We start from the raw sequence: 14183 nt of genomic DNA on the forward strand, positions 1-14183 counted from the left end.
GACTGAGTAGCAGTCGAGGAGTAGAGAAGGCAAGAACTAGTGGAGGAATGGACTGTGCTAGCACAGCCCGAGTAACAGCAGAGGACAGGGAAGTAGGAACTAGGGAGCTGAAGGGATGGATGGAGTGAGGGCGGAGAAGGGTTCAAATCAGTCCAGCATTACCAACCTATCTATGTTGATGATTTTTTTTTTTTTATGTGGTTCTCATTCTTCTTGGGTTTTGGTTAGGGTCACGTTGACAGCTTAATTCTCAACAAGTAATACACAGAAAAGCACTTTGCAAACCCTGGGAAGTATTACTCATACATAAATTAATCATTATTATTGCCATAACGGCTGATTAAAACGATGCGCTTTATAGCTTTGCTTCTATGCGCTAATTCTTAGGAACTGTGAAGAAGAGAATATTGCTGTGCTGCTTATGAAACCAGGGTCTCTCAGCTTCAAACACATTCACAAAAGTCTGCGGTGATCGGTGGGCAACCCCTCCCAACCGCATTTCTCCCGCCGGCTCCTTGTCAGGCCTGCCAGTAGGGGGCACTAGAGGGAAACCGCAAGGCTGGAAAAGGGAATAGGGACTGCTCCACCTTTGCTCCCTCTTTGTTTCAGTAACAGCAGATGATTCCCAGTTTTCCCAAGTCCCCAGAACCAGCCTCGTCCACCCTTTTCAGACACCAGCACTCATCAGCTTTATATTTCCTCTTTAGAGGACTGGATCCCCGCTCTGGCCCCTTTCTCCAAGCTTGTCAAGGTTAATAATTCCAAACTCTTCCTAGGATTCTCCTAGAAACAGGGCTGGTGGGGGCTTCCTTTGGTTCCTACTCCCACGGTCCCCCTGTTCTTCTTTAAACGTTTCAGTTCATAAATCTTCACATGAGATCATTTCTGTTAAAATGACTTGTGTGGCTTCTGTCTCCTGACTGGACCCCGACTGCCACTCATGACTATTCTTTCAGCCTTTAGTTGCTTTAAATCAGAATAATCAGGAGAGCCATGACAGAGGAGGAAGGAGGAAAATCAAGCTCGGGGTGTTCCATCCGTATGTGACTAGTCTCTAAAAGTAGCTGCTGAATTGGTAGATTCCAGAATCAATCACACAGGAAAATCATCTGCAGAAAAGCTGAATAAAATCTTTTCTGGATAGTGCACAAAGCACCTGAAGGGTCTGAAGAAACACAGCATCTGTTCCCACAGACCAGCAGATGAGAAGGCGGACAAGGGAATGACTCAGCAACAACTCCATAACATATTCTAGAAGCTGCTGTGGGAACAAATCCTTCTGCCTGGGGTTGGTTTGCACATTTGCAGTGTTAGCTCTAATGCGAATTTGTATAATACACTGGGCAGAAGAGCACCAGTGTTTTTGGCTACCTTGCTTCCATTTCAACATGGAGGTTCTATTGTATACTCATAACACAAGGTAGCGGCTGTCAAAGAAGGTTTTTTTTTATTTTTTTTTAAGATTTTATTTATTTATTCAACAGAGATAGAGACAGCCAGTGAGAGAGGGAACACAAGCAGGGGGAGTGGGAGAGGAAGAAGCAGGCTCACAGCGGAGGAGCCTGATGTGGGGCTCGATCCCATAACACCGGGATCACGCCCTGAGCCGAAGGCAGACGCTTAACCGCTGTGCCACCCAGGCGCCCCAAGAAGTTTTTTTTTTTTAAATATCTAACTTGAATAAAAAGCAGAATAAAAAAATAATAAAATTGCGTAGTAAAAATTTCCAGGTCTCTGCTTCCTATCATGAATGAGGCAACTGGAATTATTCTTACCTCTTTGTAGCTAGTTATTCTAATCTACTTGTGGTTTTAATGCTACGTTAATGTGAATATAATTCCCAACACTTTTTTTTACTCTTCTTTAAAGGCTTTTTAATAGTGAAATATTCTATATACATATACATGAAGGTAAATAAAGCTTAATGAACGGTTATAAAATGAAGATCTACGTAACCAGCATTCAAAGTCAGGAAGTACAATCTCACAAACACTCTGACAACCCCCACCCCTGCTGTCCAGAGCTAACCACAATCCTAACTCTATGAGAATCACTACTTTGCTTCTTCTCATAGTTTTCTCCATTAACTGTACAGCCATAAATGCAGTACAGGTTTTTTTTCTGTAATTTTTATATATAAAAATCATACAATATGTATTTTGAGGGGTTTTTTTCTCAACATTTTTTTAAAGATGTATTTATTTATTTTAGAGAGAGACAGCCAGAACAGGGAGGAGGGGAAAGAGAAAGGGGAAGAGAAACATAAGCAGACTCCTCACTGACCAGGGAGCCCGACCCAACTCTCGATCTCACAACTCTGAGATCATGACCTGGCTGAAATCAGGAGGCAGAGGCTTTAAGAGCTCTCTGTGTTGTTGCTGTTTTTCATTCATTGTCACTATTATATAGTAGGCCAGCATATGGACTATCACATTTTAACTAACTATTCTACTGTTGATGGACATTTCAGTTATTTCCAATTTGGGTGCAGGTAAGTTTGAGAGGTAGATACCTAAAAGTGAAATTGCTGAATCATAGGATATATATCCCAGCTAACCTTGAACCATTTGCCAAAGTGGCTGCATCACTTCACATTCCCATCTGCAGCACATGAGCATTCTTTGTCCTGCACCCTCCCCAGCCCTGGGCGCAGTCATATATTTTGACTGGTGGGTATGGAATGACAGATATCCACTATGATTTTAATTTGGCCTCTTCTGATTATTAATGAATTAAGCATCTTTTCAATAAAAAACTAATATTTATCTGCCATCTGGATTTTTTTTGTAATATTCCTGTCCAAGTCATTTACCTATTCACTGGATTTTCTTTCTTGATTTGTAGGACTCCTTTGCCCATCCTAGCAGTATTTGTCGCAAATATCTCCTCCCATTCAGTGAACTGCCTTTCCTTGCTTTCCAAAGATGGGAAGTCAGGGTGGCCCTACAGCAGCCTAGCCCAGAGTTCCCCGTCCTTGAACGCTGTCATCACAAGTACCACCCCTTCCGCGGGGGCAGGGAACGTTACCGCGCTGGCCCCGCCCCCTGAGCGGAGCCCCGCCCCCTGAGCGGAGCCCCGGGCGCGCTCTGTTGGCCGCGGTCTCCAGGGCAGCACCTGCCCCGCCCACGGGGCGGGCGGCGGGAGGGAGGCCGGGAGGTGGCAGCTCTGGAGGATGCGGGCTGCGGGGGTCGCGGTCGCCGAGGAGCACTGGGCAGGTGACAGGCGGTTGCCTCCTAAGCGAGGGTGCGCGTGCCGGGGGAGGGAAATGGGAAGGACTGGGACTTGGGGTGGGGACAGTAGGAAACCTCTGGAGGAAACTGGATCAGGACCAGGAGAACCCCAACAAGCCCGCGCCGGACAGCATTTGGGGCCTGGGCGGGAAGGGGGGACCGTGGCAAGGCAGGGGCGAGGGCCCAGGGGCCGGCACCTGGAGAGGCTTTGGTGCCCAGACTCCCAGAGCAAACCTGGCCTCTGTTGATAAAAACCCGCCTGGGGCACCAGACCATCCCCCTCCTCCCCCGACCTGTCACCTCCTTGACCTTAAAACACCTTTGTTGCCGGGTCTTGTCCATCAGAAAAAAGGCAAAAAGAGAAAACAAACCGATCGTCCCTTATGGGCAGCTTCCTGGCTGTTCCACAACAGGGCAACTTTTTCTCTACCTTTCATCTTGGCCAGAGCGAGCAGGGTTCCTTTTCACCTACAGAAGGAAATTCGTTCCTCCTGGTACTAGAGGACGAGACCCAAGGTCTTGAAGGGAACCCTAGGGAACTGACCGCGTCTTAGTGCCTGGATACCACTAAGGATATCCCAGTCCGCCTTGTTTACTTTTGTAACGAGACTGACTGTCAGCCTCTCTGGGTCAGAAATTTCAGTGAAAAACAATTGTGCCACTAGGGAGCCACATTCATTACATTTAAAATGCCTACTTGCTAATTTATTCAAGATACCAGCTTTTCCTTCTTTAATCTCATGCCTTTATAAGATCAGGCCTCTACTAAAGGCCCAGCTTTGCTGTGTTTGGCTTTGTATTCTCTGCACTAGCCCATATTTAATTACAACAAAATTATTTTCTATGGACTTTGTTCTTTATTTATTCACGCTATTAAATCTTAGTCTGTCTCACTTAAGAAGAACAATTGAGGGGACTGAATGATTTCATGAGCAATTCCAAATTGAAATAGAATGATTATTTTAAGCTTTTTCTTTAACAATCCCAAGTACAGTGACTTAAACTCATCCAGTAAAACTCTTACAGATGTTTATGCGAACTGTTTCTGTTAAAATGTTAGTTAGTACTTGGTGGGTTTGCCGCTTTCTAAAAACTCCCTAAAAAGCAAGAGTTAACCTACTTGTCAATATTAAAGTAATAAGATAGGGCACACTATGTATTTTTAGAATGAGATGATACAACAAAGCGGTCTATACAGTTAAACAATAATATATTATTTATATTTACAATACCAGCTTGGGGAATTTTGAATTAAAAAAAAACCCACTTCATATGCATTTAAATCTGAATGCTAACTTTGTCTGTTTTGCTTGTTAAGGTACTTCCCTCAAAGGTGTTTGATGGTGTTAGCAACTAGGTCAACATTATTAGCAGTGCAAGGAATAGGAATAAGTTCGTGTTATTTAATTAAAGTTAGCATTTGCCAAAAGAACAAGAGCAAGCCCTTAGAAAATGTTATAGGAAACTCTGATGGTAAAAGTTTCTGTTGTCTGACCTACAGAAAAAAAAACGGCATAAAGGCAGTGAGATAGAAGACTGAGCAAAATAGAAATGCTAGGGAGAGATGAAAGGAAGCACAATCAAAATCATCATCTCCTTTCAATCTGATACGAACTTAGAGCACCCTTTCCATAACCCATCTCATGGGTCTTTATGACAGCCCTCTGAGACAAGGAAGGCTCACTTGGAATCACACACTTAAGTGAGTTCGAAGGGACCCTAGCTGTTACTCAGGCCAATCTCCCACCCACCCAACATTCTCCAAGACAGCTATGAGTCACTTAGTGGCAGAATTCACAAAGCCTCCAAATTTGGTGTTAAACAGTTTTAATCATTGTTTTTTTTTTTTTAAATACTGAGCTGAAGTTGATCTCCACGTAATGTCCACCTAAATTACTCATTCCTACCTACTCATGGCCTACCTAGTGGCAACCGGGGGTCCAAAATGTCTTCTAAATGATGAAACCAGCCAATATCGGTCTAGACACAACACAGCTTCCCTCCTTACTGTTCCAACTATGGAAACCACTCTTCTCCCTGCTCTCTCCTTTACTTTTCAAAATAGACCCTGAACCTGTTTTACTCTATGCGAGAATACTCCTGAACATGGCATATTTATATTGTAGGCCTGGGTATTTGAAACAAAGCCATCCAAGTACTGTCCATAATTAACCATTTAGCTTTGTCCAGGCTTGGCTGTAATACGCCCTTGGAAGGTAGAAAAAGGAATCCAGCCATTTGATTTCCTCAATAAAGCTGAATTTGATTACTCAGGCTATTTATGAACTCCACATCAGATGTGTTTCTGTAGAGACAAAAACAATAGTTTTTCCAATAGACCTTCCTCATACAAAAGGGCACATACAAAAGGCTGCAGATAATGTAACAGGGTTCTGCTCACTTAAATGTTTGATTAACATTGAAATTAAAGAGAATTCAGTAGTCACGAAGTGACATAAATACATTTTTTTTTTTAGGTAATTTTTTGTGAACCACGACTTTAAATATTCAAGCCAGCCGCTCCTATCATCAAGAATATTTGTATTCATATTCATATTTGTATGTTTTCCAGATGAATCATAGTAAATTAATTCCCAAGCTCTCAATCCAGTCTCCTGTTCATCATACCAACTTAAAGGTCTGGTCCACAGAGCCACCTTTTAAGAAGGACTTACATCTGATTTCGAAAGACTCCTTGGAATCTGATTCAGGAAGCTTCACTCAAGAGAGTAAGTCCCAGTTGGAAGACCAAATCCGGGACAACAATATGGAGTCGGACAGCTTAGAGGAGGAAAGCCTTCCACAGGAAAGCCTGAGTGAGACAGAAGAGGAAGCAAGCAGAAAAGCAGCTCGGAAGGAGGGCAGAGAAATCCTCCATACCCAGAACACTGGCATGGACAACAGGTAAGGAATCGGCTTGTGTCCGGTAACAGCGGGTTCTGAAATGTTAAGTCATCACTGGTAGATCATAAGCGACAGTAAGGACAGGCTATGGTAATGAACACCTTGTACTGTGTGTATGACAGCAACTAAGGACAGCTTGAAGCCAGGCTTTTTGCCACACCTTTTAATAAAAAATACGCAAAAGACGAGGTATTAATAAGGGCACATGCATTCCTTCTGCTCCTTATTTCCCGCCCATATTCCAAGTGTCTCCACTGCTAGGATCTGACCTTGGAGAGATTCCAGAAAGCCTGCTATGGAAAAGTGCCATGACTTGGAATCAGGTGGTGTTGATTTGGTCCAGGCACTGCTGTTAAGTGTATAATTTGGAATAAGTCCCTTAACTCTTTTGTGGCTCACTTTTCTCACCTGTCAAATTGGCCTGGCCCGTGCATCTTCCAGGACTGCTGTCAGGGTCAGTAAATAACATTCTGGGCTGATGAAGGTCTACCTCCCGGGGCTTACATAATCGTATAAGGATTTAATTTCAAACAATCAGTATTTATGGGGTGTTAACATTATGCTATGAGCTACCAGATAATATAAGAGAATACACATTAGTGCATTACTCAGTTTTAATGAAAAAATTATAAGACTCAGTATGGAAGAAGTTAAAAGTTATTGATTAGAAAGAGGTTTTCATGGGGGGATGGAGTGTGTAGTCTGAAGCAGACCATCTGGGTTCAAGTTCTGCCACGTACTAGCTGTGAGAGTTGGCCAAGTCCATTTAATCACTGTGCCTCAGTTCCCTCATCACTAAAATGGGATAATAGTTACTTCACAGAGTTTTGAGGCTAAAATAAATGAATACATATACAATGTATGTAGGACAGTGACTAGCTCTTTATAAGCTATAGATGTGTTAGGTTTTGTTTTTTATTATTTTTTTAAATGGGTAAAATATACTAAGGAATGTTTCTTAGAAGGCCTAGAACTTGGACAGGCAGGGTTGTGGTGAGAAGGTAAAATTTGGAAGCAAGGACCGAATTAGAGTGAGACGCATTCAAGCCCCACTTGGTGACAGATGATTTGTTCTGAACATAGGGAGAGAGGACTACGCAAGGGACCTGGTTATAGGGGCTATCGTGCGTGCAACCAGCCCACACCCCAAAGAGGGCGTTGAACACAGAGCCCTACAACCTGTCCCAGCAAGGCAGCCATAGCAAGGGGCACCTGAAGGAGCCAGAATTAGAGTCCAGCCCTGAGTCTTTTTCTTCCTTTCTGCTTTCCCTCCTTATTTCTTCCACTGCAAATATTATTGGGCAGAATCGATCTCACTTGCTTCTTGGGGATCTCAAAGTACAATGCAAGTGTTACGCGCCGTGAGCAAGGTGCAGTCACAATGCTGGGGAGGACGGGGGGTTCAGGGAAGCGTCAGCCAGACGGCCTCCCCCGCCTGACCTGGCTACACCAGGGGGAGAGAATACAGGTTCTTGGGGAGACCTGGGAGAGGAAGCCATGTTTAAGGAAGATGATCCCGCAAGCCAGTGCGTTCTGAATTAGAGGGTCAATTCACGACAAACAAAGAAACTACCAGATTACCAGATGGTAATCATAATTACAACAACGACAACAGTATCTCTTTTTAGAGGCCTATCTGTAATTTCATTCACTTCTTCATTGTCATCCTGCCAGAAAAATGCTGCTCTTCCCATTTTACAGATAAAGAAAATGAGGTGAACAGAGATAAGTCACTTGCTGAACCTCATAGAGCTGTGCGAGGATGAGGGGCGCCTGGGTGGCTCAGTTGGTTAAGCGTCTGCCTTTGGCTCAGGCCGTGACCTTGGAGTCCTGGGATTTGAGCCCTGTGTCAGGCTCCCTGCTCAGTGGGGAGTTGGCTTCTCCCTCTCCCTCTGACCCTCCCCCTGCTCATGCTCTCCCTCCCCCTCTAATAAATAAAATCTGAAAAAAAAAAAAAAGTACAGAGAAAAATTCCATATAACACTTATTGTCATATTTGTTTCAGATATTTATTTATTCATTTATTTATTTTAGAGCGTGCATGAGTGGGAGGGGCAGAGGGAGAAGGAGAGAGTCTCTCAAGCAGACTCTGTGCCGAGTGCAGAGCCTGATGCAGGGCTCAATCCCACGGCCCTGAGATCACGACCTGAGCCAAAACCATAATATATACACTCAATCAACTGCACCACCCAGACGCCCCCAGATATATTTTTTTATAGACATAAAACATTACAGATAAAACTTCCTTGTTCCCCTTCCCAAAACCATTCCCCCATTGGCCTCCTCAGAGATGACCAATATGTATGCTTATGTGGGTGCGTAACCTTCTTAGCAAACTTTTATTCATTCACTGCATAGGTAATTTATAGTGGGGGAGCAAAGAGAATGAGTATCTGCATTGACAGGGCTTGTTGACAGATGAGATATGGTGGCTGAAGGAAGAAGAGAAGCCAAAGGTTACATTAAGGGGCTCGTAACAATAGCTAGCATTTATAGAGTATTTACCATGAGCCCATCACTGTGCTAGACACTTTACATGTATTATCTCATTTAACCCGTATGGCAGCCCTGTTAGGAGACACTACAGTGATCCCCATTTTAAAGGCTGTACATGAGGCTTAAAGGGGTTATATTTATACCCATTTATTACATCGATTGAGTGGTGGAGCAGAGAACTCATGCAGTCTGGCTCTATGCTTTAAGCCGTGTATTTATTATAGCTCTGATAGAAGAGAGTCAGACAGAGTCTCCTAGGTAATAAATGGTAGTAGTTTTACTGCTGGTTTGTTGTTTTTTTTTTCTTTTTCCAGAAACGAGGGCAGAGGAAAGATGTTTTGCAGTAGATAGGCATTCTGGTCTGTGGAGAAACCAAAGCAAGGATCCATTAAGGGACCTCATTTCCCCAAAGTCGAGTTTTTCCTCTTTGAGTCCAGTGCTCAAGGAGCAGACTTTAACCCTTCCTGTTTACCCAAGGACAACGTAAATGCCACTCAATATATTTCAAAATAAAGAATAGTACTTGTAGAAATCAAAATAATGGTTAGGGCCTTCGTCTTCTGATTCAGAGATCCATAAATCTTGCTGTTTTCCTTAGACTGATTTGCCTTAGAAATCTTTAATGACAGGCTATCATCCTCAGGGTTAGAATGGCTTTTAGCCCTAGTAATTATTTGGCGGTGTAGTGCTTGAGACATTGAACGTTAGGAGGCCCAGTTCTCCACTACAAAGGAAAACAGAACCGAAGCATTTAGCCAAATAATGCCTCAAAAATATTATTCAGGTTAGTTATTGGCCTCTTTCACTTAAGTCTTGGAAACCTTTCCTACGTGCATTGTTGCTTGGCTCTGAGTAGTTTACTAGCCATGAAATAGACAAATCGATCTCAGACTCTCGGTATGAAATTCAAGTAGGCTTTCATTTTTATAAGGTAGATGGCATTCTGGGAATTGTAGTTCAAAAAAATTAGTCAGACCCTTGCCTTAAAACCTTAAAATCTCTTTCCTCTTGCTGTTATAAGCAACAATTTTAAAAGCTGCCTGACAAATCACTTGAGCCCTACTCTTCTGTTTTGATGTTACCAGGACCTCCTCAAAGCAATTACTCTCTTGTGTCTCAGCAAAGTCAAGCCATAGTTCAATGTATATGGATTAGAGAAAACCTTTTACTTAATGGAAATTGGGGCAGCATTGACTACGGTGAATGAATCAAGAGTGGAGAGAGGATCTCCACGTGGTAATCCTTAAACCCCACTCCACAATTAGCCTTAGGACACTCGGCGCTGGCAAAGAAAGAGATCAATGTAATTCCTCGAGCATTAGAAATAACCTCTTCAGTCCTGGGGCCTCTGAAACCTTATATGTTAAAAAAAAAAAAAATTAGAGGGCAGCGGTACAATACCTAGTCTATGTGTTTAATAAGAATACTTAAATGTAATTAGCTACCATTTGTAGAACTATTTGCTTTATACACACTGTCTTATTTATCCTTACAAGGGTCTCTCGTGCATTATTACCCCCATTTGGCAGATAAGGAACCAAGGCTCTGAGAGTTGTGTAGGTGTATGTAGTTACTAAGGGGCAGAGCCAGAAATTGAACTGAATGAATGCTCCCCTAACCAAAGCCTGAGCCTCTAATTAGAAGTTATCTAGAGAGGTGATCAGGGCTGATCTGATAAAGGATTCAATTTTACTATCTAGCAAAAATTAAAGCTGTAACAATTTCGATATGGACTAAACTGGAGCCAGAGTAAACATACATGGAAAATTACATGTTTTAGTGAAGTCATAAAAGTTTCTAAAGGTTGCTATGCCTTCGTAATAAACCAACATTAATCGTATTTTGCTTTGGGCAGCGGGTCATCATAGTTGCCTATATTCCTCAGCACCTCTCCTGGGAAAGAGAGAGGCTTTCATTCATTAAGGTCTGTCCATGTCTTTCCCATCATCTGGGACCAACGCCCTTCACCAAAGATCCCACAGTCTAATAAACTACCTTGTGCGAGAACATACTGGGCAGGAGACAGACACAATGAGGAATCCTTAAATTGTTATGCTCAGAATTGGCTAAAAATAAGAAAGGGACTCAGTAATAATAATCTGCATTTTTATTGTGCTGTGGTAGTCTAGGATCTTCCTCTCAAATGCTTCTATATATACTATTTCTGATTAATAGTACAAGAATCAGGTGAAGGGTTCAAATAGTAGTGGAGAACCAAAACAGCGAGTGCGTAAAGAGAGACTGAGTAAAGACTAACACTCAGCATTTCCACTTCCCCGCAGATTTCCCAGACTGTTTTGTAGAACACATTGGGATTGTGAAGCTGAGGGCAGACTTTCCTCTCACGGGTGTTGTAGAGTATGTTTGTTTTCTTGTGTTTTTTGCATGGGTGAAGAGGGTAAAGATGGCCCCGAGGACATGTCTGACATTCCAGTATTACCGAGAACACTGTGAGAGCTTCCAGGAGCCCACTTTCATCCCTGTTGGTGTCTAGAAACATTCATCCATGTTGATTTTTCCGGACTTTGTTAGATAGATTTTCAACGTAAGGCCCCTGGTCGGCCAACCACTTCACAAAAATTACACTACACCCTTACTCTAGGGCTTTCACACAGCATGTTGGGGATAGCTGTTAGCATTTTAGTTATTTCTGATCACATGGGAATGGCTCTATCAGAGAAGTGACTTTTTGTCGCAGGCATTAGTCATTTCTGTTGTCTGTGCATCCATTTGCTCACAAACTCGGCCGCTGTTAAACCTGGTGCACTCCTCGGGGCAGGCATGGTGCCATCACAGCAGATGAGCGGTCAGGGATGGAAGTCAAGCGTGTGCGTGGGCATAGATGGTGTCTATTAAAGGCAGAGTCCCCGCCAGAAATGCTAAAGCCGCCGTGCCCTGAGGTGTAACGCCCTCGGAGACACCCACTAATTCCCTTCTAGCTTATTTCAAAATGGGATGCTCACTGTGTTAGATTAGCAAATAAGGAGTGAGTTCAAACTCCTCCCAAAGTATAATTTAAAGTTACATCACTTACAATCCTCTGAGTTCATCAAGATGACTAAGAGGATTGTAAACAAGTTATTAAAGGACTGGTTTAATCCATGACCTTAACTTAGTCATTATTTCTACTCCCCGGCAAGTGTGAAAATATAGAAAGCTTTCATTATTATACATTTTTAATATACTGATTTTAAAATGAGTGCTTTTTCTAATTCTTATATACCATGATGGATGCAATCCAATGAATAAAACCATGGATATTCAGAGCGGCAGGGTCCCTAAAGCGCAGCCTACTCCCCTTATTGCCCAAAGGAGGAACCCAAGGCCTGGGGTAGTAAAGAGATTCATCCAAGTACACACAGCCGGTCAGTGGGACCCACGTTTCAAGGCCTGTCCTTCCGCTGCCTATCTCATGACATCACAGCTACCTTGCAATTACAATGCCATCAATATCTGGCATTTAGAAGACAAGAAATTCTATGGGGCATTTAGGCGGCTCAGTCGGTTAAGTATCCAACTCTTGATTTCGGCTCAGGTCATGGTCTCAGGGTCCTGAGATTGAACCCTGCATAGATTCTGCACTCAGCAGGGAGTCTGCTTGAGATTTTTTTTTTCCCTCTCCCCCTCCCCCTCTCCCCCACCAACCCTGGCTCACTCTTGTGCAAGCGCGCGCTCTCTCCCTCGATAAATAAATCTTTTACAGCTAATAAAACAAATAAAAGGCAGGAAATTCTATCTAAAGGAAATGTAAACGCCTACAAATTTTATACATCCAAGGCTGCTTAGCCACTGTTTCTGGAGAATGAAAAGAACATCCAAGATCTCCATGGAAAATTCCTGGCCTGAGCATTGTAAACTCTCACTGAACGTGACGAATTGTGTTTCTAAATACTGGGTCATACATCATTTCCCCTGTGAAGATGCAGGCTTTGTTTCACATAAGATGAGAGAAGTGAGGGACGAGAATGTTACGTCGCAATTACGATCATGTGCTCTTTAGATCATTTGTTTTCATTCAATTCACAGACTGTCCTTGAATCAAGGCTGGTACTCATATGAACGTGGAGCAAATATCTGGTTATTTTGCAGCTATAAGTCTGTTGTCAAAGACAAAGAAGGGGCTCTGGTTGGAATTACCCAAATTATATAATTGCTGTAAATAAAGTTCACTAGGTAACAATCTAGTCCCCTCTCTTGAGTGTACTTCTGTAGACAGTCTTTGGCCTTCAGTTCATAAAAGCAACTTTTTTCCTATTAAAATGTTTAATTGCTTTAAAGCAGGACGCCTACATTAAATGAAATTTCCTGCATCGTAAACAACCTACTTGAAATGCACCAGCGTATTTATGGGACCATTTCATTTCATGCTTGCAAAAGTGATTTTTTTAATCCTTTGGATTTATTTCATTTGATTTACTTAAAAGCCATTGATAAAAAGATTAAGAAGAGCCTAGAATTCAGAAATCCTTGGAAATAATTGTCAGTTTTATAGTTCCTTAAAGAAGCATTAAAAACTTTACACTTAAACAAAAATTGAATTTACTGTTCATATGCATAAAAGATGTAATGGCATATAAATTGGGAATAATTGTCCTGTTTCAAAGGATTAAATTAAACCTAAATCAATAATAACATGTGCAGTTTCAATTTAACTGCCTACTTAAAGTGGCAAATACGTAACTGCTAAATGATTAATAGCAGTGCTTTTATTCACCTCCTCAACAGGCAAAATGGCCAGTTATTGAATATTTTATTATGAGTGCAAAGGATGTTAATTGTACTAGAAACATGCTCTAATTTTAGTAATTTTTTGATTGCATGCTACACTAAATATGAGGCTCTTCATTAAATGGAGATTTGATTTTATTTTGTTTGAAGTTGAGCACAGTAAGTCCTCAAATGGGGTCCATTAGAGCCTGCAAATATCATGGCGTATGCATATGAGACCAGCGTCCCCTTCCTCTCTGCATCCGGGTCTTACCTCGGCATCTGAAGAGGAGACCCGGCATCTGTTGTCTGAACGGTAACAAAAGAGTTGTGCACGCATTGTCTGCGTAACCTTTCTATCGAATGGGGAGGAAGAGAAGTGCATGTTCTCTGTGCAGATGATGACTGATGAAGGAGCACTTCACGCTCATTGTGTTCCAGTGTGTTGACCTGGACCACGAAACCTAATTGAGCTTCTTAGCACACAAGCTCAGAACAATGGGGTTCTTCAGTATCGTGTTCTGTTTCCACCATTAGATTCGTTTCTGTGAAGTACTACAGCTTCCCGTGCTCATAATGTTGCAAAACAGAACCTGGCCTTTGTTTCGACATATAGTTTCCACCTAGAAAGGGGACGGAGGGGATACTTTGAGACCATCACTGCAGGTGTAAATGGCGCAGTGTCATTAAAGCTCTTAGAAGAGAGACATTTTCAGGTTCAAATCTCCTCTGTATACATTATTAGAGTTTCTCTTCACACGATTGGCTCAGAAACATTTTTCTCAGCCAAAGCAATTCTTTTTTTTTTTTTTTTTTTTTTCTGATTTGTTCCCAAACCAGTTTCAT

General features: G+C 42.3%; 1 protein-coding gene across 2 annotated transcripts in view; it reads left to right on the forward strand.

The window, feature by feature from the left end:
• The first annotated feature begins 3154 nt into the window (after positions 1-3154).
• The window catches only part of JHY (junctional cadherin complex regulator), a 67091-nt gene continuing 56062 nt past the window's right edge, over positions 3155-14183 (forward strand). Inside the window, exons 1-2 of one of the 2 annotated variants that reach the window (XM_034665997.1) lie at positions 3155-3243; positions 5803-6134. In XM_034665997.1, the coding sequence (XP_034521888.1) occupies positions 5803-6134 (332 nt within the window). In that variant the 5' untranslated portion in view covers positions 3155-3243. The remainder of the gene's footprint in view (positions 3244-5802; positions 6135-14183) is intronic. The other variant, XM_034665998.1, reaches the window with a different exon arrangement.

The sequence above is a fragment of the Ailuropoda melanoleuca genome, chromosome 8, assembly GCF_002007445.2.
Source record: "Ailuropoda melanoleuca isolate Jingjing chromosome 8, ASM200744v2, whole genome shotgun sequence".
In the NCBI taxonomy this organism is placed as follows: Eukaryota; Metazoa; Chordata; class Mammalia; order Carnivora; family Ursidae; genus Ailuropoda; species Ailuropoda melanoleuca.